This window comes from Macaca nemestrina, chromosome 18 (assembly GCF_043159975.1).
Source record: "Macaca nemestrina isolate mMacNem1 chromosome 18, mMacNem.hap1, whole genome shotgun sequence".
Classification (NCBI taxonomy): Eukaryota; Metazoa; Chordata; class Mammalia; order Primates; family Cercopithecidae; genus Macaca; species Macaca nemestrina.
Genome location: NC_092142.1, coordinates 2,337,999 through 2,364,348, shown reverse-complemented (window position 1 = coordinate 2,364,348; position 26,350 = coordinate 2,337,999). Strand labels below are relative to the sequence as shown.

General features: G+C 56.9%; 2 protein-coding genes across 7 annotated transcripts; both read left to right on the top strand.

Annotated features, from left to right (window-relative positions):
- The first annotated feature begins 2,276 nt into the window (after positions 1–2,276).
- Positions 2,277–12,235, top strand: LOC105485830 (ribosomal protein L3 like). Of its 3 annotated transcripts, none has more exons than XM_011748360.2 (10): positions 2,277–2,383; positions 2,867–3,059; positions 3,974–4,142; positions 6,317–6,452; positions 9,112–9,298; positions 9,394–9,554; positions 9,768–9,869; positions 10,565–10,660; positions 10,876–10,995; positions 12,101–12,235. In XM_011748360.2, the coding sequence occupies exons 1-10, from the start codon at positions 2,381–2,383 to the stop codon at positions 12,155–12,157; spliced, it is 1,224 nt and encodes a 407-aa protein (XP_011746662.1). In that variant the 5' UTR covers positions 2,277–2,380; the 3' UTR covers positions 12,158–12,235. The 3 variants fall into 3 exon arrangements, 2 of the variants coding, with proteins under 2 accessions (XP_011746662.1, XP_011746661.1); XR_989803.2 differs by lacking the exon at positions 2,277–2,383 and adding an exon at positions 2,496–2,708 and having other exon boundaries at positions 10,565–10,628; XM_011748359.2 differs by lacking the exon at positions 2,277–2,383 and adding an exon at positions 2,499–2,708.
- A 1,586-nt stretch (positions 12,236–13,821) lies between these two features.
- On the top strand, positions 13,822–19,574 carry LOC105485829 (methionine sulfoxide reductase B1). Of its 4 annotated transcripts, none has more exons than XM_011748358.2 (4): positions 13,839–13,996; positions 15,692–15,840; positions 16,192–16,306; positions 18,674–19,574. In XM_011748358.2, the coding sequence occupies exons 1-4, from the start codon at positions 13,942–13,944 to the stop codon at positions 18,703–18,705; spliced, it is 351 nt and encodes a 116-aa protein (XP_011746660.2). In that variant the 5' UTR covers positions 13,839–13,941; the 3' UTR covers positions 18,706–19,574. The 4 variants fall into 4 exon arrangements, with proteins under 4 accessions (XP_070939993.1, XP_011746660.2, XP_070939994.1 ...); XM_024794078.2 differs by lacking the exon at positions 13,839–13,996 and adding an exon at positions 14,268–15,496; XM_071083892.1 differs by lacking the exon at positions 18,674–19,574 and having other exon boundaries at positions 13,822–13,996; positions 15,692–15,808; positions 16,192–16,307.
- The last annotated feature ends 6,776 nt before the right edge of the window (positions 19,575–26,350 follow it).

Here is a 26,350-nt window from a genome sequence, read left to right as displayed (position 1 = left end):
ATGGTGAGACGCCCGCCTCCACAACAAAATACATTTTAAAATTAGGTCCTGCTGAGGCAGGAGGACCAGTTAAGCCCAGAAGGTTGAGGCTGCAAGTGAGCTATGATCACACCGCTGCACTCCAGCCTGAGCAATGGAGTGAGACGTTGTCTCTTCAAAATAAATAAATAAGGCCGGGCACGGTGGCTCATACTTGTGATCCCAGCACTTTGGGAGGCCGAGGTGGGCATATCACAAGGTCAGGAGATCGATACCATCCTGGCTAATACAGTGAAACCTCGTCTCTACTAAAAATACAAAAAATTAGCCGGACATGGTGGCAGGCAGCTGTAGTCCCAGCTACTCGGGAGGCTGAGGTGGGAGAATGGCGTGAACCGGGGAGGCGGAGCTTGCAGTGAGCCGAGATCATGCCACTGCACTCCAGCCTGGGTGATACAGCAAGACTCCGTCTCAAAAAATAATAATAATAACAATAAATAAATAAATATAAATTCATAGGCCGGGCGCGGTGGCTCAAGCCTGTAATCCCAGCACTTTGGGAGGCCGAGACGGGCGGATCACAAGGTCAGGAGATCGAGACCATCCTGGCTAACACAGTGAAACCCCGTCTCTACTAAAAAATGCAAAAAAACTGGCCGGGCGGGTTGACGGGCGCCTGTAGTCCCAGCTACTCGGGAGGCTGAGTTAGGAGAATGGCGTAAACCTGGGAGGCGGAGCTTGCAGTGAGCTGAGATCCGGCCACTGCACCCCAGCCTGGGCAACAGAGCAAGACTCCGTCTCAAAAAAAAAAAAAAAAAAAAAATTCATAAAAGTATTTCAATGTTTGTGAATTACAGGAGCCAGAACTTGATTTTTTTTTTTTTTTTTTTTTTTTTTGTTGAGACAGAGTCTCGCTTTGTCACCCAGGCTGGAGTGCAGTGGCCAGATCTCAGCTCACTGCAAGCTCCGCCTCCCGGGTTTGCGCCATTCTCCTGCCTCAGCCTCCCGAGTAGCTGGGACTACAGGTGCCCGCCACTTCGCCCGGCTAGTTTTTTGTATTTTTTTTTTTTTTAGTAGAGACGGGGTTTCACCGTATTAGCCAGGATGGTCTTGATCTCCCAACCTTGTGATCCGCCCGTCTCGGCCTCCCAAAGTGCTGGGATTACAGGCTTGAGCCACCGCGCCCGGCCTTTTTTTTTTTTTTTTTTTTTTTTTTTTTGAGATGGAGTCTTACTGTATTGCCCAGGCTGGAGTGCAGTGGTGCGATCTTGGCTCACTGCAACCTGCAAACTCTGCCTCCCTGGCCGGGCGCGGTGGCTCAAGCCTGTAATCCCAGCACTTTGGGAGGCCGAGACGGGCGGATCACGAGGTCAGGAGATCGAGACCATCCTGGCTAACACAATGAAACCCCGTCTCCACTAAAAACACAAAAAAATTAGCCGGGCGTGGTGGCGGCGCCTGTAGTCCCAGCTACTCGGGAGGCTGAGGCAGGAGAATGGCGTGAACCCAGGAGGCGGAGCTTGCAGTGAGCCGAGATCGCGCCACTGCACTCCAGCCTGGGCGACAGAGCGAGACTCCGCCTCAAAAAAAAAAAAAAAAAAAAAAAAAAACTCTGCCTCCCAGGTTCAAGTGATTCTCCTGCCTCTGCCTCCAGAGTAGCTGGAATTATAGGCCCACACCACCATGCCCAGCTAATTTTTATATTTTTAGTAGAGACGGGGTTTCACTGTGTTGGCCAGACTGGCATTTTTTTTTTTTTTAAGACAGTGTCTCGCTCAGTCACCCGGGCTGGAGTGCAATGGTACAGTCGAGGTTCACTGCAGCCTGACCTCCTGGGCTCAAATGATCCTCCTGCCTCAGCCTCCTAAGGTGCTGGGATCACAGGCATGAGCCACTGCCCTAAGCCAGGGATCTCAATCTGGAAGCACAGCTCTGGTGATCCTCAGGGTGCAGTCAGCCCTCTCCCTCGTCTCCCCCGTCCCCAACCTTGCTTCCCGCCATTTATCCAGCTGTCTCCCAGCCCTCAGGATGGGAATCCCCTCTGCCTCCAAGTCTGCAAACTGCACCAGACCCCTCCTCTTGGCCACTGCCTGGGAGAAGGCCCCCACCAGACTACATTGGCCCCCACCTTGCCTGTCCCCAGTCCTGTCCTGGGAGGGTCAAAACCCAGTCCCAGGGCCATCGAGGAAAGGAGTGCCAGCCCCGGCTCCAGGTGCCCCACCCAGGCTGCCCATCTGATGCCCCCAACACTGCCCCACCCGTGCCTGCTCCTGGCACCGGAGACCCTGCTGACTGTGCCAGAGGCTAATCTGGGAGCTGGCAGCTGTGAGTCCTGGCCCTGCCACTCGACCTCTGGCGGCTAGCGGGGAGGCCCCTTCCTGACCTTCAGGGATCGGCCACCATGGTTGGTGGGACCAGGGTGACATGGAGGGTGGGCTGGGGTTGGAGCTGGAACTCTGGGGGGATGGGACAGCTGGGCTTCTGGGCGCTCCCTCAGAGGGACAGTCTCCCAGCCTGTGAGGGGATGGGACGCTGGAGGGGGAAACAAGGGGATGAGGGCTGGGCTGCCGGGCCTGGGAGGGCCCTGGAGATGAACAGATGACAGCGGCCACCTGCCCCAGGAGTCCTCGGCCGCAGTACGGGTGCAACCCTCCTGGGCCCCAGGCTGAGCCCACAGAGGCAGGAAGCCTGTGGCTATGGAGACGCCATCCCAAAGACCCTGCCCCTTGGTGAGCCTTCCTCTCTCCCGCAGGCAGACAGGGGAGGTGCTGAGCACCGGCCTCAGTCTGAGGCCTGGAGTCCATTTTTCCAGGTTCGGGTTCTGGGACCATCCAGCTCCACCACCAGGGACACCCCAGGTCTGACCTCCTTCCTTACTGTCCCCCAGTCCCACCGGAAGTTTTCCGCCCCTCGGCATGGACACCTGGGCTTCCTGCCCCACAAGAGGAGCCGCCGGCACCGGGGCAAGGTGAAGACGTGGCCGCGGGATGACCCCAGCCAGCCTGTGCACCTCACGGCCTTCCTGGGCTACAAGGCGGGCATGACCCACACCCTGCGTGAGGTGCACCGGCCGGGGCTCAGTGAGTCACACTTGGGACCCTCGGGGGAGGGGGAGGGCTGAACCTTCCAGATGCTCGGAGCCAGAACTCACGTTCTTGGTCCAGGCGGGTCACAGTCCCAGGGAGCACCAGGCCCTGCCCCTGGGAATTGTGGTGGACACTGAGCTCAGGCAGGGCTTCCGGGAGGGTTCTGTCATGGCCTCAGCTCGCAGACGAGGACATCGAGGCACACAGCAGTGAGGAAACTGGTCCAGGCACCGGGGCAGTAAGCCCAGGAGCTAGGATTCAAAGGCTGGCGCCCCAGGCCCTCGGTTCAAACCACCCGCCAGGACATCAGCACTTTTTGGCCATTTCGGGTCTATTTCATGTACCATTATTTTGTATGTACGCCTATGTATATAGTTTGGTTTTTGTTGTTTTAATTGTAGATTCACAAGTAGTTGTAAGAAATAATGTAGGCCGGGCATGGTGGCTCATGCCTGTAATCCCAGCACTGTGGGAGACCGAGGCAGGAGGATTATTTGAGGCCAGGAGTTGCAGACCAACCTGGGCAGCATCATGAAATCCTGTCTCTACAAAAAATACAAAAATTAGCTGGGCATGGTGGCGAGTGCCTGTAGTCCCAGCTACTTGGGAGGCTGAGGTGGGAGGATCACTTGAACTTGGGAAGTCAAGGCTGCAGGGAGCTATGATTGCACCACTGCACTCCAGCCTGGGCGACAAAGTGAGACCCTGTCTCAAAAAAAAGAAAAAGAAATCCATTGTAATTATTAAAATAACAAATGCTCATTTGGGCTCAGCCCCACCCTCTGGGGGATGCTGTCCTGGCTGGCCCCACACTCTCCTGGCCTGCCCCTGTATGGCCGGCTCTCCACTCCCTCCCCCACGGGCTTCAGGAGGTCTCCCTTCATGCCCCATCCCTGCGTCTCACCCAGAAATTTCCAAACGGGAGGAGGTGGAGGCGGTGACAATTGTAGAAACGCCGCCCCTGGTGGTGGTGGGCGTGGTGGGCTATGTGGCCACCCCTCGAGGTCTCCGGAGCTTCAAGACCATCTTTGCAGAACACCTCAGTGATGAGTGCCGGCGCCGATTCTACAAGGACTGGTGAGCACCGCCCTTGGCTGGGCTGTCCAAGGGCTGCTGGGACCACAGAAGTTGGGTGCCTGAGGCTCTAGCTCTTGCTGAAATGATAGGTGTGGGTGAGCAGGAAGAAAAGTCTCAGTGCTGTGTGGGAGGTAGGAGTGTGTGTGTGTTTCTGTGTGTTGCCTTCCTTTCAATAAAAGATGAGTAGGCTGGGCGTGGTGGCTCATGCCTGTAATCCCAGCACTTTGGGAGGCCGAGGCAGGTGGATCACTTGAGGTCAGGAGTTTGAGAGCAGCCTGGCCAACATGATAAAACCCCATCTCTACTAATAAATACAAAAATTAGCTGGGTGTGTTGGTGCACACCTGTAGTCCATCTACGCAGGAGGCTGAGGTGGGAGAATCACTTGAACCTGGGAGGTGAAGGTTGCAGTGAGCTGAGATCGTGCCACTGCACTGCAGCCTGGGTGACAGAGCGAAACGCTGTCTCAATCTCAAAAAAAAAAAAAAAAAAAAAAAGAGTACTAGAAGGCTGGGGATGAAATCAGGATGGAGGAAAAAGAGGAAACAAATATTCTAATCCTCAGGGTTAATTAAAAGGCTAATTTGAGTGAGTTGTGGAGGCTCACACCTGTAGTAGTCCCAGCATTTTGGGAGGCTGAGGCAGGTGGCTCATTTGAGGTTAGGAGTTCAAGACCAGCTGGGCCAACATGGTGAAAACCCATCTCTACTAAAAATACACACACAAAAAATTAGCCAGGCATGGTGGCAGGCACCTGTAATCCCAGCTACTTGGGAGGCTGAGGGAAGAGAATCGCTTGAGCCTGGGAGGTGGAGATTGCAGTGAGCTGAGATTGTGCCGCTGCACTGCAGTCTGAGTGACAGAGTGAGACCCTGTCTCAAAAAAAAAAAAAGAAAAGAAAAGAAAAAGAAGGAAACAAAAACAAAAGGCTACTTTGATGGAATGTTAGCATTGGCTCTGAGTTTCCTAGCAGCCACGGTGAAAAGTGAAATAGCCAGCTGAGAAGCTCTTATACATAGAAAGAAAGATATTCTCAGGCCTCAAATCTTCCCTGGCAGTAAGTCCTGAAAGAAATCTTGGTTTCTTCACCTATAGAATGGGAATGAAAATAATTTTTTTTTTTTTTTTTTTTTTTTGAGACGGAGTCTCGCTCTGTCGCCCAGCCTAGGCTGGAGTGCAGTGACGCGATCTCGGCTCACTGCAAGCTCCGCCTCCCGGGTTCACGCCATTCTCCTGCCTCAGCCTCCGGAGTAGCTGGGACTACAGGCGCCCACAACCGCGCCCGGCTAATTTTTTGTGTTTTTAGTAGAGACGGGGTTTCACCGTGGTCTCTATCTCCTGACCTTGTGATCCGCCCACCTCGGCCTCCCAAAGTGCTGGGATTACAGGCGTGAGCCACCGCGCCCGGCCGAAAATAATTTTAATAATGTCCACCTCCCAGAACTCTGGAGAGGGTTAGAAACTATGGCTTCTGGCTGGGCGCAATGGTTCATGCCTATAATCCCAGCACTTTGGGAGGCTGAGGCAGGCAGACTGCTTGAGCTCAGGGCTTCGAGACCAGCCTGGACAACATGGCAAAACCCATCTCTACCAAAAAATACAAAAAATTAGCCAGGCTTGGTGGCACACGCCTGTGGTCTCAGCTACATGGGGAGCTGAGGTGGGAGGATTGCTTGAGCCTGGGAGCTCCAGGCTGCAGTGGGCTTTGTTTGTGCCACTGCACTCCAGCCTGGGAGAAAAAGTGAGACCCTGTCTCCAAAAACAAAAAAGAAAGGATGGCTCCCAAGCCCAAGGTTCCTGGCCACGGCACCCACTGTACCCTTGAGAAGTGGGACCAGCAGTCCGAGCCATGTGGCAGGTGGGGTGGTCTCTAGGTGCCTGTCCTGCGGGGCTGGCCAGCCCCCTTCTCTGAGCTTCTGCACCTCTGCCACTCACTCTCAGGCCCCGGGAGACAGGAGGATACTCGCTTTACAGAGGAGGAAACCGGGGCCGAGAGAGGGAGAGACAGTCTATGTTCAAAGATGGTGGCTGGAACCAGCTCAGAGGCCTCCAGGTGGGGGGCGGTCCCAGCGGTAGGACCCTGCTTGGTGGGCTGGGGGTGAAGTGGGGGCAGGATAGGCCTCAGGAGCTGCCCCGGTTGGAGGCCTCTGAGCACCCTCCTGCGCATGACTCAGGCACAAGAGCAAGAAGAAAGCCTTCACCAAGGCCTGCAAGAGGTGGCGGGACACAGACGGCAAAAAGCAGCTACAGAAAGACTTCGCCGCCATGAAGAAGTACTGCAAGGTCATTCGGGTCATTGTCCACACGCAGGTCAGCCCCTGACCCTCCGCTGTCGGCCAGTCCCTAAGCCCATGCCCCCTCACCCCAGCTTCCAGGAGCCGTGGCAAATGTCAGCCTAAAAATACCTGAGCCTTGGTACAGGCCCAGAAGAGCGGCTGACCAGCTTCACTGGCCACGTGTGTCCCCAGGGATCGGTGCCTTCTGGGGTGCCGGGGGCATCAGCCACGCCAGCTAGTCAACTAGGACCCTGGCATGCCCTGAAGGGTCAGGTCCCCAGCCAGGTGTACAGTGTGGAGGGTCGGTCACCTCCCTTCGGTTTCCAGCATAAGTGTGCACAGGAATAGGTGTTTGTACGTGGGTCTGGCTTGCTGCAGGCTGACAGGCAGGCGGCACCCTCCAGCTTATTCTGGAACACTCTTTGGCGTCTTTGTCCTCAGAGAAGGCTTCCCTAGGCCCTAGACCAGTGCCCCCGACCCTGAGCTTCCCGCAGCCCCCCGAACCCACACTGCCCCCAGCTACTCACACACATGCAGGCCATGCCTGGGCCAGTCATTGGCGCATGTTCATCTCCCTGGACAGACTCCAGATGGGCAGAGGCCCTGGGCGGGGCCACAGCTGCCACCAAGAGCCTGGTATGCAGGAGGTACTCTGTAAATACCTGCTCCATACAGACCTACTCCATACACACCTGCCCCGGACATACCTACTCCGCACACACCTGTGGGTCACTATGTGGTCCCCGCTGACCTCTCTGTCTCCACCTCTACATCACACAGCCTGTGCTTCACACAGCACCCGCCAGAGACCTTACAAAAACAGAAAAAAAAATGAAGCCAGGCACAGTGGATCATGCCTGTAACCCCAGCACTTTGGGAGGCCAAGGCAGGCAGATCACCTGAGGTCAGAAGTTTGAGACCAGCCTGGCCAACACGGCAAAACCCCACCTCTAGTAAAAATACAAACAAATTAGCTGGGCATGGTGGGTGCCTGTAATCCCAGCTACTTGGGAGACTAAGGCAGGAGAATCACTTGAAACTGGGAGGTGGAGGTTGCAGTGAGCTGAGATCGCACCATGGCACTCCAGCCCGGGTGATAGAGTCTCAAAAAAAAAAAAAAAAACCAAAAAACAAAAAAAACAAAAATCAGGCCCGGTGGCTCACACCTGTGATCCCAGCACTGTGAGAGGCCAAGGTGGCAGCCCGGGCAACCGAATGAGACCTTGTCTTCTAGAAAAAATTTAAACATTAGCTGGGCATAGTGGTGCATGCCTGTAGTTCCAGCTACTTGGAGAGGGGTGCTGAGGCAGGAGGATTGCTTCAGCCCAGGACTTTGAGACCAGCCTTGGCAACATAGGGAGATCCCCATCTCTACAAAAAAAAAAAAAAAAAAAAAAAAGGCCAGGCATGGTGGCTCAAGCCTATAATCCCAGCACTTTGGGAGGCTGAGGCAAACAGATCACGAGGTCAGGAGATTGAGACCATCCTGGCTAACGTGGTAAAACCCTGTCTCTACTAAAAATATAAAAAATTAGCCAGGTGTGGTGGCGGGCACCTGTAGTCCCAGCTACTCGGGAGGCTGAGGCAGGAGAATGGCGTGAGCTTGCAGTGAGCCGAGATCGCGCCACCGCACTCCAGCCTGGGCAACAGAGTGAGACTCTGTCTCAAAAAAATAGAAAAATAAATAATAAAAACAAACAAAAATAATAAAAACAAAAAAAAATGGGCACGGTGGTGAGTGCCTGTCGTCCCAGCTACTCAGGAGGCTGAGGTGGGAGGATTGCTTCAGCCCGGGAGGTTGAGGCTACAGTGAGCCTTGATCATGCCTCTGCACTCCAGCCGGAGTGATAGAGCGAGACCCCGTCTCAAAATAAAAATATTAAAAAAAAAAAAAATCAGGCCAGGCTCAGTGGCTCATGCCTGTAACCCTAGCACTTTGAGAGGCCAAGGTGGGTGGATCACTTGAAGTCAGGAGTTTGAAACCAGCCTGGCCAACATGGGGAAACCCCAAATCTACTAAAAATATAAAAAAATTAGCCGGGCATGGTGGCACACACCTGTAATGCCAGTTACTCAAGAGGCTGAGGCAGGAGAATCGCTTGAATCAGGGAGGTGGAGGTTGCAGTGAGCCAAGATTGCCCCACTGTCCTCCAGCTTGGGCGACAGAGCGAGACTCACACAGAGGAGACTCACAGAGGAGACCCACACTCCTTGCTCCCCACCGTCTGGCCACACTGGTCTCCTCTCTGTCACACCAACTTTCCAAGACCTCCCCTGCCACCAGGCCTGTGCAAATGCGGGGTCCTGCTGCCCGGCGCCTCTCCAATCTTTGCCCTGTGGCTCCTTCTTGTTAGCAGCGGCACCTCCTCAGAGAAGCCCTCTCTGCCCCGACCACTGTATCTGAAACACCAGCCCCCAGAGCCCATCAGAGCACTCTGTCCTCTCCAAGAGTTACTTGCCTTCCTTCTGTCTCCCGGCGAGATGGTGGCTCCCGAGGTGTGGGACTCCGTCTGCCTCAATCTACACCAGATCCGCAGGGCCTAGCACAACACATGGGTTGCAGCCTGATCCTGGGAACACCCGTGAATGAATGCATGCGTGGAAAACGGCAGGGGTCACTGCTGGCCATGCCGTGTTTCAGGTTGGGGTGTGATCCCGTGGGCCGTGGTGTGACCTCTGGCCGTGTCCTGCAGATGAAACTGCTGCCCTTCCGGCAGAAGAAGGCCCACATCATGGAGATCCAGCTGAATGGTGGCACGGTGGCCGAGAAGGTGGCCTGGGCCCAGGCCCGACTGGAGAAGCAGGTGCCCGTGCACAGCGTGTTCAGCCAGAGTGAGGTCATTGATGTCATTGCTGTCACCAAAGGTCGAGGTGTCAAAGGTAGGGCTCAGTGGGGATGGCAGCTTCAGGGCAGGCTTCCTGGAGGCAGTGGGGACCAGCCTGGCCTCTCAGCCACCAGCCCCTCCCACTCACAGGGGTCACAAGCCGCTGGCATACCAAGAAGCTGCCGAGGAAGACCCACAAGGGCCTGCGCAAGGTGGCCTGCATCGGCGCCTGGCACCCCGCCCGCGTGGGCTGCTCCATTGCTCGGGCCGGGCAGAAGGGCTATCACCACCGCACGGAGCTCAACAAGAAGGTGTGTCCTCAGGCAGGGTAGCGGGACACCGTGTGGTCGGACCCCAGCCCTCAGTACTGGCCTCAGTGGGTGGGGTGCATGACCCAGACACTGCCGGGGTCACGAGATGCCCACACCAGCGCTGAGTCTGAGCACGTGGGCCGATGGACCTGGATGGGCTGCTGGCCTCAGAGGCCACTTCCTGCCCCGGCATGTGCCCCCTTCTCCTGGCAGATCTACCGCATCGGCAGGGGGCTGCACATGGAGGATGGGAAGCTGGTGAAGAACAATGCATCCACCAGCTACGACGTGACTGCCAAGTCCATCACACCACTGGTGAGGCTGGGAGGGGGCGACCGCCAGGCCCATCACACCGCTGGTAAGGGCTGGAGTGGGGTCAGGCTGGCCAAGGGAGCTTGGTATACATATAGGGGGCATGCTGCAGCCCCAGTTGGATGCTCCCTGCCCCAGGGGCTCAAGATTTGTGCCCCACAGCTGGACGCTGCCCCCCTAGGCACACTGGACAGAAGACTTTGACAGCTGGGCAGTGATGTGGGACCCTTGCCTCATTTATCCAAAACATTTCGATGTAGTCACAAGCACGAAATCCGCGCTGCATCCCACATCCTCCGAGCCTCCTCTGGAGGCAGCTTCCCCTCTAGCTGCTGTCATGCGGGTGTGGAGTGCGGCAGCTTCTACTGTGGCCTGGCAGTCAGGCCACCTGGGCTCAAGCCACATCTCCAGGACTTAGCAGCTGTGGAGCTTGGAGCAACTGACTCCGCTCCTCTGATCCTCAGTCTCCCCCAACAAAAATCCAGACTGTTAAGTGAGATAATGCATGGAAAAGGACTTAGCTTGTGAGTCAGAAGCTGCCCTCAGTAGGGGCCACGTGATAGTCACCCCTACACCTGGGGGCGGGGCACGGGGCTCCGGCCTGTCACAGCCCCTGTGGGGATTGTCCTAGGACCCCCAGCTGTCAGCTAACTCGGAAGCCCTTTCCGGGCCTGGCCCCTGACCTGTGTCCTCCGCAGGGTGGTTTCCCGCACTACGGGGAAGTGAACAACGACTTCGTCATGCTGAAGGGGTGTATTGCTGGTACGAAGAAGCGGGTCATTACGCTGAGAAAGGTCGGCAGTGCTGGGTGGGCTGGGGAGTGGGTGCCTGAGGGCTGCCAGCCTGTCCTGCCCCGGGGCCTGCCACGAGGGGCATGGAGTGGTGGGAGCAGAAAGGGAGGGCTCTGGTAGGAACTAGGTGAGCAAGACCTTCCTGGTAGGGCTTGGAGGTCACAGCAGGGTGTGGGGGATCCCCGCCCTTGATGTCTACTTTACCACGAATTCCCCAGTCCCTCCTGGTGCACCACAGCCGCCAGGCCGTGGAGAATATTGAGCTCAAGTTCATCGACACCACCTCCAAGTTCGGCCATGGCCGCTTCCAGACAGCCGAAGAGAAGAGGGCCTTCATGGTGAGCTCACCACCCCCATCCTTGTTCTTCTCTGGGGCTCCGGCTCCACATCCAGTCTGCCCGAGTAGGGAGCTGGAGCTGGCAGGGACTTCCCTGAGCTCACCTGCAGGAAAGACTCTTTTTTTTTCTTTTCTTTTTTTTTTTTGAGACGGAGTCTGGCTCTGTCGCCCGGGCTGGAGTGCAGTGGCCGGATCTCAGCTCACTGCAAGCTCCGCCTCCCGGGTTCACGCCATTCTCCTGGCTCAGCCTCCCGAGTAGCTGGGACTACAGGCGCCCGCCACCTCGCCCAGCTAGTTTTTTGCATTTTTTTTTTTTTTTTTTTTTTTTTTTTTGAGACGGAGTCTTGCTCTGTCACCCAGGCTGGAGTGCAGTGGCCGGATCTCAGCTCACTGCAAGCTCTGCCTCCCGGGTTTACGCCATTCTCCTGCCTCAGCCTCCCGAGTAGCTGGGACTACAGGCGCCCGCCACCTCGCCCGGCTAGTTTTTTGTATTTTTTAGTAGAGACGGGGTTTCACCGTGTTAGCCGGGATCGTCTCTCGATCTCCTGACCTTGTGATCCGCCCGTCTCGGCCTCCCAAAGTGCTGGGATTACAGGCTTGAGCCACTGCGCCCGGCCTCTTTTTTTTTTTTTTTGAGACAGAGTCTCGCTCTGTCACCCAGGCTGGAGTGCAGTGCCACGATCTCGGCTCACTGCCACCTCCGTCTCCCGGGTTCAAGTGATTCTGCTGACTCAGCCTCCCAAGTCGTTGGGACTACAGGCATGTGCCACCATGCCAGGCTAATTTTTTGTATTTTTAGTAGAGATGGGGTTTCACCATGTTAGCCAGGATGGTCTCTATCTCCTGACCTCATGATCCAACCGCCTCGACCTCCCAAAGTGCTGGGATTACAGGCGTGAGCCACCGCGCCCGGCCTGCAGGAGAGACTCTTAAGGGTCTATCCCTGGGCACTGATTCTTTAGAAGAGAAGGTGGGGGAGGAAGCAGCCTTGGGAGGGCAGCAGCAGCAGGGCTGGCTCTGAGTGATCTAGGGCCTGGCTGGAGGAGGGGGTGTTTCTGGCCAGACTCTTGTGACTAAGGCTCCTCCTGCACCACCCCCTCAACCAGGGCCCCCAAAAGAAGCATCTGGAGAAGGAAAAACCGGAGACCTCGGGAGACTTGTAGGCTGCGTGGGGTGGATGAGCCCTGAAGCGCACGGCACCGTCTGCCCCAATGTCTAATAAAGGCCGGAGGCGACTCTTCCTAAGGTGTCTCGGAGCGCTGAGTAACCACCCAAGGGGTTCATCTTGCCTGCTGCCTAGACAAAGCCGATTCATTAAGACAGGGGAATTGCAATAGAGAAAGAGTAATTCACGCAGAGCTGGTGTGTGGGAGACCGGAGTTTTATGTTTTATTATTACTCAAATTGATCTCTTTGAGCATTTGGGGAGCAGAGGTTTTTTTTTTTTTTTTGAGACAGAGTCTTGCTCTTGTCGCCCAGGCTGTTGGAGTGCCGGGAGCAGAGTTTTTAAGGATAACTTGGTGGGTTGGGGGAAGCCAGTGAGCCAGGAGTACTGGTTGGTCAGGGATGAAATCAGAGGGAGTCGAAGCTGTCTTCTTGCGCTCGGTCAGTTCCTGGGTGGGGTCGCAAGATCACAGGAGCCAGTTTATGCATCTGGGTGGTGCCAGCTGATCCATCAAGTGCAGGGTCGGCAAAATATCTCAAGCACTGATCTTAGGAGGAGTTTAGGGAGGGTCAGAATCTTGTAGCCTCCAGATGCATGACTCCTAAACCATAATTTCTAATATTGTGGCTAATGTTAGTCCTATATCTAGTCCCCAGGCAAGAAGGAGGTCTGCTTTGGGAAAGGGCCGTTACTGTCTTTGTTTTAAACTATAAATTATAAACTGGCTGGGCGCGGTGGCTCACGCTTGTAACCCCAGCACTTTAGGAAGCCAAGGCAGGAAGATCACCTGAGGTCAGGAGTTCAAGACCAGCCTGGCCAACATGGAGAAACCCCTTCTCTACTAAAAATATAAAATTACAAAATTAGCTGGGCGTGGTAGCACATGCCTGTAATCCCATCTACTCGGGAGGCTGAGGCAGGAGAATTGCGTGAACCAGGGAGTTGGAGGTTGCAGTGAGCCGAGATCGCACCATTGCACTCCAGCCTAGAGACAGAGCAAGACTCCATCTCATAAAAGAAAGAAAAACAAGAAAGAAAAAACAAAAAAAACCATATACTGAGTTTCTCCAAAAGTTATTTCAGCCTACCACCAGGGATGAACAAGGACAGCTTGAAGGTTAGAAGCAAGATGGAGTCGGCTAAGTTAGATCTCTTTCACGGTCTCAGTCATAATTTTGCAAAGGCGGTTTCAGCTGGGCGCGTAAAGGCTGACCTCCAGCGTCTCCGGGCTTAGCACGAGGGACTGGACTGGGGGAACGCGGCACTACGGGTGGGCGCTGCCGCCCACCTGGCCAGGCCCCACATGCACCCCTAGCCACCAGGGCGCCCGAGACGGCAGGGGCGGGGCCTTGAGGAAGCGGCCCAGGGGTCGTCCCTCGGAGTTTCCATGGGCGGGGCCTGCTGGGGAGATGCGATTGCACCGGCCACAGCGAGGGGCGGGGCCTACAGAAAGCGGGCCAAGAGGGATCCCTGGAAGTTACTGATGGGCGGGGCCTGCTGGGAAGACGGGACTGGACTAGCACCCTCGGGGGCGGGGCTTTGGGGAAGTGGCCCAGGAGTGGTCCCTGGGAGTCACCGACGGGCGGAGCCTGCTGGGAAGATCGGATTGGACCGGCCCTCAGGAGGGGCGGGGCCTCCCGAAGGCGGAAGCCGGGATTCGCACTCCGGGGAGCTATTGGTCCTCGGGAGGGGCGGGGAGGCGGACGCGGGTCCTGGCCGTCGTCCGGTCGGCAGCCTTGGGTCAGTTGGCTGCGGCAAGTGCGCTGCGGTTCCAGCGGCGCCATGTCGTTCTGCAGCTTCTTCGGGGGCGAGGTTTTCCAGAATCACTTTGAGCCCGGTTGGTCCTGCGGCCTCTCGCTGGGAGGGCAGCGCGGCGGGGGGCGCGCATTAGAGGGGGCGCCGCCGTCCTCCGGGGGTGATGTCTCTCCCAAGCCGGGAACGGGGGCGAATGTGGCTGCCGGGGAGAAGCGAACATGGGTCAAGAGGACTGCGGAGGAGCGGGGAGCCTGGGGGCGAGGAGAGTGGGGTACCCGAGGAGAGGGGGCTTGGGGGCTCACCGTCCTGGAGGAGGCAGGCCTTGAGTGTGAACGTGCCGTTTCGGGGGGACTCTAAGGGGTCGGGATACGTGGGGGTGGTACCCCTTCCCTGCCCTCTTCAATCCAAAGTGATGGCGCTGGGGGAATTCGGGTTAGGGTCGGGGCTTCGGAGAGGCCAAGTTCTTGTCCAGGGCCAGCGCCTGTGGCCAGGGCGCCCCTTCGCGGGTTATCCCGCAGGTGTTACCGCGGCCCTTCCCATTCCCCGAGTCCGGGATCTCTGGGAGGAGTCCGGCAAGCATAGAATGTCCCCTTCAGATCCTAATGTGCCGGCCCCGGTGCCTCCCCACCTGCCCAGGGACTCCAGACTGGGGAAACAGGAGTGTCACCAGGCCTCTGCCAACAACCAGTTAAGTTTGACCAGGCAGACAGGATGGGGTGGTTTGGGGCATGACCAGCCCTCCACACTCGCCCTGATGAGTCCCCTTCTGGGCTGGGCTCGCCTGGCAGTGGACTAATTTGGTAAAAAACACATCCACAGGCAAGTCTGAGTGCGTTGGTCTTCCTTGGGCGGATTTGCTGCGTGTCACCCCTGTAGGGGGCTGGACTGTGACACAGGACCATCCCGGCAAAGCCTCCCCCAACAAGACTCTCTGGCTGTGGACCCCATTTGTCCTCAGACTGCTCTGCCAAGCCAGAAACTCCACTTCCACGGCAGCTGCTGGCTCCTCTTTGCTTTCTTCTCCAGTTCCTGGGAAAGGCTGGGTAGTTTACAGTTTCCAGGGGAGGCTGTCCCCAGGTGATGGGTGAGAGGTGACTCAGCACCCCGGGAAGTTCCTGTTTTCAGTTCTTCAAACAGTTCTGCAAATCAGTTTTGCAACTTTCCCACCCCCTCCACTCTAAAGTGATCCTTTGTGGGTAGGCTGAAATCTGTCATCCCCAGCCCTCTTTCTTCCTGGGCTCCTGTGTGGCCTGGAGGCCTTTTCTCTGGGACTGTTCTCTTTTTGCCTGGAGAGCAGGGCAGTGCCTGGGCGTCCAGCTTAGGGCCTTGTTGGGCAGCAGGGAGGGCCATTTGAGAAGGGAGAGGGACCAGGTGGTGGGGCCACATCAGGGCCCCTGCCGTGTATGACTCTGGGGGAACTAGGGGAGCAAGGGGGAGCTCCGTGTCCTTATGGGACTGCCCAGGCTCCTTCACGCTGCACATGCTGTAGCTGGGTGTCTTTGCATCAGCAAGCAAAGATGGAAATGTTAGGAGATGGCCCATCACGGGGCTATGGGAAGAATCAAGGGGATGATTGTGAAAGGTGAATCCTCTGGTCTCTGGCACATCTACTAAACGTGAGCTTAGCACAGCGCCTCCCATGGCAGGTGCATGGGGAAGGAGCATAGCCCACCATCGGAACGGGACAGCGCTGTCTTTGCCTGGGTCTGTGGATTTGGGAGCTTGAGCCCCGAAAGGCTGGAGCTGAGGACTACATTTGTCTCTCCTTCCACCACAGGCGTTTATGCGTGTGCCAAGTGTGGCTATGAGCTGTTCTCCAGCCGCTCGAAGTACGCACACTCATCCCCATGGCCGGCATTCACTGAGACCATTCACGCCGACAGCGTGGCCAAGCGTCCGGAGCACAATCGACCTGGAGCCTTGAAGGTGAGGGCCCACGGGGGTGGGGGAGGGATGGGGGCGGCCAGGGAGAGCAGAGAGCCAGTCCCACCTTCCTCCCTCTGCTTGCCCCACAGCTCCAGGGGCTTAGAGCTGTCTGCTCCAGGCCTGTGGCCTCCACCAGGGAGCTGCCACCCCAGGCTATTGGGAGAGACTGGCCTTCTGGTGCAAATGTGGGAAACAGGACAGGTTTCCTGTACGGGCTCCAGGACAAAGGTCAACCTCTTATGTCGGTGGTCAGCTTGGGAAATGGGCATGTGGGAAGGCCCCCAGTAAGGGCCTTCACTGCGGCTGTTTCATGGCCAAGAAGCTCACGCAGCTGCCTTGTGATCTTTCCAGGTGTCCTGTGGCAAGTGTGGCAACGGGTTGGGCCACGAGTTCCTGAACGATGGCCCCAAGCCGGGGCAGTCCCGATTCTGAATATTCAGCAGCTCGCTGAAGTTTGTCCCTAAAGGTGAGCTTGCTTTACACAGCTGGGGCCAGGCCTGTTGGCCTTTGAGCCCAGGCTGGGGGGCCCAGTGTTTGTGCCCGTCCACTTACCATGACTAGGTATGCGGGGCCACCAAGTCACGCTGCCTGGGAACTGTCCAGGATCCCTCCAAAAGGTGGCTGCAACACAGGGGCAAAGGCTGGTATTCCGCTTCCTCGCTTGGTTGATCATGACTGTCCCAAAAAGGGGCTTTGGAGTGAGACCGTGGCAAATGGTTTTCCTCAGAGGCCTGGCCTTTCCCCGAGGCTAGAGTCAGGGGCGGGTCAGGCAGAGCCTGAGGCCCCAGTCTGTGCAGACATCTCCCACTGGCTGGGACTGGGGCCTTGCTTCTCAGCCGCTCAGAGCCTGCCTCCTCCTCTGCAGAGTGGCCGTGGCAGCAGGGCCAGTGAGGACAGCTGCGTGTCATGTGCACCTGGGCCTGGCAGACAATAATAGCTTGATGAATCCTCATTCTTTTTTTCTATTTTTGAGATGTAGTTTTTTTTTTTTTTTTTTTTTGAGACGGAGTCTTTGCTCTGTCACCCAGGCTGGAGTGCAGTGGCGCGATCTCGGCTCACTGCAAGCTCCGCCTCCTGGGTTCACGCCATTCTCCTGCCTCAGCCTCCCGAGTAGCTGGGACTACAGGCGCCCACTACCACGCCTGGCTAATTTTTTGTATTTTTAGTAGAGACGGGGTTTCACCGTGTTAGCCAGGTTGGTCTCGATCTCCTGACCTTGTGATCCGCCTGTCTCGGCCTCCCAAAGTGCTGGGATTACAGGCGTGAGCCACCGCACCCGGCCTTTTGAGATGTCGTTTTGCTCTGTCGTACAGGCTGGCGAGCAGTGGCGCGATCTCAACTCACTGCAACCTCTGCCTCCTGGTTCAAGCAATTCTCCCGACTCAGCCTCCCGAGTAGCTGGGATTGCAGCCATGCACCACCACGCCCAGCTAATTTTTGTATTTTTTTTTTTTTTTTTTGAGACGGAGTCTCGCTCTGTCGCCCAGGCTGGAGTGCAGTGGCTGGATCTCAGCTCACTGCAAGCTCCGCCTCCCGGGTTTACACCATTCTCCTGCCTCAGCCTCCCGAGTAGCTGGGATTACAGGCGCCTGCCACCTCGCCCGGCTAGTTTTTTGTATTTTTTAGTAGAGATGGGGTTTCACCATGTTAGCCAGGATGGTCTCGATCTCCCGACCTCGTGATCCGCCCGTCTCGGCCTCCCAAAGTGCTGGGATTACAGGCTTGAGCCACCGCGCCCGGCCGTTTTTTGTATTTTTTAGTAGAGACGGGTTTCACCGGGTTAGCCAGGATGGTCTCGATCTCCTGACCTTGTGATCCACCCGTCTCGGCCTCCCAAAGTGCTGGGATTCCAGGCTTGAGCCACCGCGCCCTACCTAATTTTTGTATTTTTAGTAGAGACGGGGTTTCACCATGTTGGCCAGGCTGGTCTTGAACTGACATCAGGTTCTGCACACCTCGGCCTCCCAAAGTGCTGGGATTAGATTATAGGCATGAGCCACCATGCCCGTCTCACACCTGGTTAATTTTTAAATTTTTTTTTTTTGTGTGACAGAGTCTCGTTCTGTCGCCCTGGCTGGAGTGCAGTGGCCGATCTCAGCTCACTGTAGCCTCCGCCTCCCAGGTTCAAGTGATTCTCCTTCCTCAGCCTCCCGAGTAGCTGGGATTACAGGCTCCCACCACCACGCCTGGCTAATTTTTGTATTTTTAGTAGAGACAGGGTTTCACCATGTTAGCCAGGCTTGTCTGGAACTCCTGACCTGAGGTGATCTGCCTGCCTCAGCCTCCCAAAGTGCTGGGATTATAGGCGTGAGCTACCACACCCGGCCAATTTTTAAAAGTTTTTATAGAGGTGGGGGTCTCACTATGTTGCCCAGGCTGGTGTTGAACTCCTCTGGGCCTTGGCCTCCCAAGGTGCTGGGATTACAGGCTTGAGCCACCGTGCCTGGCCTGAAATGGGGTTGTTAATAGCACACACTCATGGCCACCACCGTGCTGTGGGGTTGAGCAAGCAGCCTGTCAGGGCCTGGCGCTTGGTAAACCTGCGATATTTTCGTCCTTTTGTTGTAATTTGCCCTCCATGTGAGTGGAAGGAGAAGAGATTCTGGGTTCTCCTGTGGATCTCGGAACAAAATGGGGCACACAGACTCCCCTGAGTCGGGCATCTGGTCCTTTCAGCTCCCCTGTGGCCTGCAGGCCAGGGCAGAGTGTGAAAGCGCAGGGAACGGGGTCTGAAGCTCCACCTTGCAGTGACTTGCTTTCTGTCCCTCCTCGCTTACCGCCCCCGCTGGCTTTCTGCCCCTTCTGGCCTTCCACCCCCGCTCCTTTCTTTCAGGCAAAGAAACTTCTGCCTCCCAGGGGCACTAGGCGGGCAGCCCACACCCACCCCAGATGGCCACCTCACCAAGGCCACACGCTGGCCGTTCCACCTTGGAGTTGGAACCCTGGGCATCGAGACAGGAAGCCAGGGCGCAGTGGCTGAAACATCAGGGTGCTCCCAAGGCCCCAGCTCTGAACAAGACCTTCTCGTTTCTTGGAAAAGACCCTCATTTGCTGATGGTTCATGCCTTCTGCTGGGACAGGCCTGGGCTGCACAGCCACACTGTCGGCTGACTGAGCCCCCCGCTCACTCCAGATACCTCCAGGAGGTGATCCCTGGGTGCAGCTGGTCTCTGAATGACGTTACACCTTCTTTTCCTGGCCCTGTCTGTGGACTCTGCCCCGTGAGCCCCAATTCCAAGACAGAGTGTCGTCCTCACTGAAGCTTAGGCCCACGTCTCCCAGGCTGCTTAGGAGACAGAATGGAAACGGAGGCCGCCCCTGCCAGCCGCCCTGGCCCTGGTCACTGCATGATCTGCTCTGGTCAAACCCTTCCAGGCCAGCCAGCGTGGGGATGGTCTGTGACCTGCTGGGAAGGCGGGCTGATGGGGCAGACCCCTGGCCTCTCGTCCACGAGGGAAGAAACCTAAACCCTGTTTCACAATCTGTGCGGAAGCAGCTTGCCTCACTCGTGCTGAGGAAAGCGGCTGTTGCTCCATGACTAACCAGCACAGGGCTGGGGCCTGCAGTTCACACCCGCAGGGACGCCCTTCCCAAGGTGTGGCGACTGTGCCTCACTGTACACGCTCAGAGGCCTGGCCATACAGGAGGGTGGGTGATGCTGAAGTCAGTCCCCATCTTAAGTAATTACTTTCTGTAATAATCAGGTGGAAATCAATAAACAAATGAAACATTCAGATGTACTGTCTTTTTTTTTTTTTTTTTTGAGACGGGGTGGGGTCTTGCTCTGACATCCGGGCTGGAGTGCGGTGGTACCGACCGCATGGCTCACTGCAGCATTGACCTCGTGGGTTCAAGCAATTCTTCCACCTCAGCCTCCCAAGTAGCTGTGACCACAGGTGGGCACCACCACGCTGGATAATTTTTACATTTTTTGTAGAGATGGGGTCTCACTATGTTGCTGAGGCTGGTCTTGAACTCCTGGACTCAAGTGATGCTCCCACCTTGGCCTCCCAAAATGCTGGGATTACATATGTAAGCCACCTTGCCCCGGCCCAGCTATTAACATCATCAGAGATGCCAGGACATAAGTGTCAGGCCTTTATATAGTTAAAAAAGCCAAGCACAATGGCTCACGCCTGTAATCCTAGCACTTTGGGAGGTCGAGGCGGGCGGATCACCTGAGGTCAGGGGTTTATGACCAGCCTGGCCAACATGGGGAAACCCCGTTTCTACTAAAAAAAACCCACGAAAATTAGCTGGGTGTGGTGGCGCACGCCTGTAATCCTGGCTACTCGGGAGGCTGAGGTGGGAGAGTCGCTTGAACCCGGAGGCAGAGGTTGCAGTGAGATAAGATCCTGCCACTGCATTCCAGCCTGGGCAACAGAGACTGTGCCTCAAAAAAAAAAAAAAAAAAAAAAAAACCCATAAAACTTTTTTTTGCAAATATTAGTATACTGAGTATCCTTTCAGTAAATATTTGGAAAAAAATAAAATAAAATAAAATAAAATATATATATATGGCTGGGGATGCAGCTGTGAACAAGATAGATGAGGCCCTGCCCTCAAGGTCTCACAACATAGCTGAGATCACGCCACTGCACTCCAGCCTGGGCAACAGAGTGAGACTCTGTCTCAAAACAAACAAAAAAAAAGTAGGGGGAACCAGGAGACCGTACAGTAGGGATAATTGGGGAAGGAACGAAAAATTGCGTCAGGTTGCATTTATTGATAAGGGTCCACTAAGCAGAGGTTCTGGACTTTATGCTACCACTGCTGGGGTTAGACTGGTTGGCTGGGGAGCTACCACACAGACCAAAAAGTGACCTACACAAAGCGGGGCTGAAATGCCAGGCCTGCCTCTGCACGGCAGAGGATGGGACTCACAGGCTTGGGGAGGTTGGAGTGTCGGAGTGGATTTATCATTTGAGACCTACTCACCCACCCTGGGAGAGGAAAGGAGAGGACACACCTCTTACCACCCCCACAAGAAATAAATCTGTGAGGTGAACGTTCCTCCTTCAGGAGTTCTTTTTTTTTTTTTTTTTTTGAGACGGAGTCTTGCTCTGTCACCCAGGCTGGAGTGCAGTGGCCGGATCTCAGCTCACTGCAAGCTCCGCCTCCCGGGTTTACGCCATTCTCCCGCCTCAGCCTCCCGAGTAGCTGGGACTACAGGCGCCCGCCACCTCGCCCGGCTATTTTTTTGTATTTTTTAGTAGAGACGGGGTTTCACCGTGTTAGCCGGGATCGTCTCTTGATCTCCTGACCTCATGATCCGCCCATCTCGGCCTCCCAAAGTGCTGGGATTACAGGCTTGAGCCACCGCGCCCGGCCCTCCTTCAGGAGTTCTGTGACGACTCCTCTCCAGCAGATCTGGAATTACAGTGGCAACTGCAGTCTCTGGGTTGGGAAAGCTAAGTGCAGGGGAATAAGTGGATCCAGGGTGGCAGGGGCCAGGTGACAGGGTTCAAAGGCTCAAAACAAGGTGGGCGTGGCTGCTGCAGTGAACAGCAGAGTTCAACCAGCGATCACAAGGTTGACTTGTGGATCATGGTGTTCCCAGAAGTGAAATAGACAGAAGCCGACTGAACTCTTTCTTTTTTTTTTTTGACACGGAGTCTCGGAGTCTCGCTCTGTCACCCAGGCTGGGGTGCAGTGGCCGGATTTCAGCTCACAGCAAGCTCTGCCTCCCAGGTTTACGCCATTCTCCTGCCTCAGCCTCCCAAGTAGCTGGGACTACAGGCGCCCACCACCTCGCCTGGATAGTTTTTTTTTTTTTTGTATTTTTAGTAGAGACGGAGTTTCACCGTGTTAGCCAGGATGGTCTCGATCTCCTGACCTTGTGATCCGCCCGTCTCGGCCTCCCAAAGTGCTGGGATTACAGGCTTGAGCCACCGTGCCCGGCCTTTCTTTTTTTTTTTTTTGGAGACAGATTCTCACTCTGTCACCCAGGCTGGAGTGCAGGGACGCGATCTCAGCTTACTGCAACCTCCGCCTCTGGGGTTCAAGCGATTTTCCTGCCTCAGCCTCTGGAACAGCTGGGACTACAGGAATGTGCCACCATGCCCAGCTAATTTTTGTATTTTTAGTAGAGATGGGGTTTCACCAAGTTGACCAGGCTGGTCTTGAACTCTTGACCTCAGGTGATCCTCCTGCTTCGGCCTCCCAAAGTGCAGGGATTATGTGAGCCACCACGCCAGGCTGACTGAATCTTATTTAAGATGTGTAAGCAGAAGAGTTCTAGGTCAAGTGAAAAAAAGTCTAACACAAATAAAAATCCCAGAGTCAGGCTGGGCATGGCGGCTCACGCCTGTAATCCCAGCCCTTTGGGAGGCTGAGATGGGCAGATCACAAGGTCAGGAGATCGAGACCATCCTGGCTAACACGGTGAAACCCCGTCTCTACTAAAAATACAAAAAAATTAGCCGGGCATGATGGCGGGCGCCTGTAGTCCCAGCTACTTTTGGGGGCTGAGGCAGGAGAATGGCGTGAACCCGGGAGATGGAGGTTGCAGTGAGCCGAGATTGCACCACTGCACTCCAGCCTGGGCGACAGAGCGAGACTTCATCTCAAACAAACAAACAAACAACAACAACAACAACAACAAAACAACCCGTCTCCCAAGAAAAACCCAGAACCATGGCCCTCAATGAATTCCCAGACTGCAGCCAGGTTACAGACCCAAAACCTCCATTCAGACCCACACCACTGAATGGAGGGGCCAGGGTGCCTTGAGGAAGGACCCCCCAAATCTATCCTGTTCGCCTTTTCCCAGTCTTCTCCAAAGGGATCTCTGTGGCTGTGCAGGGGAAAAGGAGATCATGAGAGCTTCTGGGGACTCCTGGATGCGGGCTCTGAACCGATGCTAACTCTGGAGTCAAACGTCACTGGGTCAGGGCAGGGGCTTATGAAGGCCCAGTGACCGAGGGAGCGTTGACTCGGGTCTGATCCCAGTGGGCCTGTCCCGTGGTCATACCCGGTTCCGGGTGTACAATTGGAAGAGGCACCCTCAAATGGAAGGCAGCGTCCCCCCACAGGAGGGGCAGCACCGGTGGTGCAGGGTCACAGTGGAGATCAGGGAGAGGCCAGCCGTGCTGCTAGCCCCTTCAGCCTGCTCACCCCTCACGGAGCTGACTCTGTCACCTGCCGGCCCCTCCCCAGCCCGGTCTAATGGTCCCTGCTCTGACGTGGAGTCAGCGGCCGTTGCAGAGGCCACTGGCTTCCTTGCTGGCCTCGGACTCCCTGCGTGACCCTGGTCTTGGGCAGGATATTCGACCTTCCTCTTTTTGTGCCTCCCTTAGTGGCACCCAGCCGGTCTCCCTGTTGGATGAGGGCATAGGAGAGCCACCTGGGGCGGGCAGAGGATGCTACAGATGCATGGGTGCTGTGTGCATTGCCCGGGGGGTCAGAGGCCTGACTCCTGGCACTGCTGGCCAGTGGGCTCTCGGTCTAGAGGTGGGTGTGCATGGGGGCAGGTGTTGGGAGGAGTCTGCGTTGATGAAAGCACCAAGGGCCCCTCGGGGAGGACCCCACCCAGGAGGGGCTTCCTGCTTCTTGCCCCTCCCCACCATGTGCTGTGGCAGCCTCCTGTTCTAGCAAATGTCTCCATCTCTGCCCTGCTGGGGGCCGGAACTGAGCGAAGCTGCCAGAATCTCCCCGGAGCTGCGGAGAGCAGCGGGGGAGGGTCTCTCAACCCCTGATTCCAGCTCCCACCCATGCCCCGACTCTTTTACACCTGGACCCCAGTGTCCACCGGTTAAAGTGGAGCCCGCTCTGGGGCTGCCCTGGCCACCCAACATCTCCGTTGGCTTTCGGGCACTATCCCAGCCCAGCTTGTGGCCTGCCCACCCCCTTGTCCAGCAGGTGAGAGAGCAGGCCCGCTGCAGCGACTGACCCCAATGCAGCAGGTACTCTCCTTAGCCTCATTCTTCTGGGAAGACAAGATTCTAATCAGACAATGCAGTGATTAGTCTGAGGCCACACAGCTGGGAGAAGCCCTATGTCCTCTGCCGCCGGGGACCTGAGCCACTCCAGGCCACATGTGGCCAGCCGCCAGTGGCCTCTTACCAGGCTCCTTGTCTTGCCATGCCAGGTCAGTTGGTGATGGTGAGTCTGGCAGGGGGTGCACAGGGCTCCCAATACTGTTCCAGGCAGCCAGCTCAGGTCCTCTATGCCCACACCTGCCCCTTTCTGTTTCTCCCTGCAGGAGGAGCAGCGGCTCTGGGCAGTGGCTCTGGGAAGTGGCTCTGGAAGTGGGCAGTGGACTTCCCAGGCATGGGGCCAGGCAGGGGCCTGGGCTGTTCTGCCTTCTCCCAGCACTCCCTGCTCTGCATCTGGAGCCAGCGTGTCCCCGAGAGCGGACTCAGGCCCAAGAGCAGACTGGCCTTCACCTGCAAACTGGGCCCCTGTGTGCAGGGCTGTGTCCCCAGGGCTGTCTACCAGGCTCAGCCTGTAGCTGGGTGACTGGAGGCCTGCTGGTGCCTGCGGATCTCAGACACAGCAGTGCAGGGGTGGTGATCCTGGTGGGGACTGGGGAGTAGTGCCTCCTGCCTGCATCCCAGGGCCCTAGGCTCATCCAAATATCCATGTTAAGAGAGGTGTGGTGGGCCGGAAGCAGTGGTTCACGCCTGTAATCCCAGAACTTTTGGAGACCGAGGCAGGCGGATCACCTGAGGTCATGAATTCAAGACCAGACTGACAAACATGGAGAAACCTCATCTAAAAATACAGAATCACCTGGGCGTGGTGGCACATGCCTGTAATCCCAGCTACTCAGGAAGCTGAGGCAGGAGAATCGCTTGAACCTGGGAGGCTCAGGGAGGTTGCAGTGAGCTGAGATCACGCCATCGCACTCCAGCCTGGACAACAAGAGCAAAACTTCGTCTCAGAAAAAAAAAAAAAAAGGTGTGGAAGGGAGGTTGGGGTGGGAGGGGGCAACTGGGTTCAGGAGGTGGGGGGCCTGGCAAGCAGACTCCTTGGGTGGGGAGACGGGTGAACCCCAGGACCCCAAGCCCCCTCACATTGAGAGCCCAGGGAGGGATGGCTGGGGGCAGGGTCTGTATGCAGGGTCACTGGAGGAGGGGGTGGTATCTCCAGCAACGGAGGGTGTGCTGTGGAATCAGTCACCTCACCCTCCCGCTCCCGCTGGGTGACACCCCATCCTCGGGGCTGCCCCGCGTCTTCCTTGAGGAACAGAAGACTCTGAGGGGGCAGCCCCTTCCTCCCCAGGGTATGGCCTTGCCCCTCTAGGGTTGGGTTTAGGGGCAGCGGGCAGGCCTGGGCACGGCTGGGTGGTCACCTCCGACGAGGGACGGGGAAGAAAAAGGAACTCTGTGTCTGACACACCGTGATCCCTGGCCAGGGCCCAGGCCTGGCTCAGAGCAGCCACCAGGAAACCCCTGCGGCCCGTATGAGGGAACTGACCATACTTTAGACTCTTGCTCGCCCACCGCTTTCCGCTTCCCTGAGCGGGGAGCCTGGCCCTGGTGGGGCTGTGGCCCCTGGTGGGGGTGAGGGCCATGGGCAGCTCCCGGGAGCCGCCTACCCGCGGACAGGCCGGCAGGTGGGAGGGAGCGTCCTGAAGGGTCGGCGAAGGCACCGCGGCCACGTGCAAGTCCCTGCCCTGGAGGCGGCCTCCCGGGCCCGGGCCCGGGCCCGGGCCCGGGACTGACCAGCAGGGGGCGCGCTCGCTCCGTGCTGCCGGGCCGGGGAGTTCTGAGTGCGCAGGCGCCGGGACGGGCCGGCGTTGCAGTTCCCCGGGTGGCCGCGGGGGACGCAGCGGAGGCGGCGGACCGCGCGAAGAAGCACCCTAGGCCACACCCGTCCTTGGGCCGGTGCCAGGGACCCAGGCCGAGGCCTCTGGTCGTCCGAGGGTGCCAGGGGCAGCTGCAGGGAGTTTGCTGGGCTTCACGAAGTTACCGCTGCATGGAGTGCAGTCGCAGCCACGGGTGCCCCTTCCAGGGTCACCGGAGGACAGAGCCTGGGGCGGGGGTGGGGACGGGGGTGGGGGTGAGGGCGGGGGCGGGGGCGGGGGCGGGGGCGGGGGCGGGGGCGGGGGCGGCGCGGCCGGGGGAACGGCAGGCGTGGTTGGGGGCGCAGGTGGAGGCAGGACGCCCCCAGCCCCTTCTCCAGGGCAGCTGCGTGGGACCCAGGCTGCCCGGACCTGGCCCGCCCTCAGGGCCAGATCCTAGGGTTCCTCCTCGGCCCGGCAAATGTCTCCTTTTCTCTATCACCAATACCATCTCCCCAGCCTGAGGCTCAGTCATTCCTCACTTTCAGTACTGTGATAACCTGGTTTAGAACCTAGTTTATTTGGGCCAGGTGCAGTAGTTGGCCTCCTAAAGTGATGGGATTACAGGCGTGAGCCACCGTGTCTGGCCCTCATTCTCTTTCTTTTTTCTTTTTTCTTTTTTTTTTTTTGAGATGGAGTCTCACTCTGTTGCCCAGGCTGGAGTGCAGTGGCGCGATCTCGGCTCACTGCAAGCTCCGTCTGCCAGGTTCACGCCATTCTCCT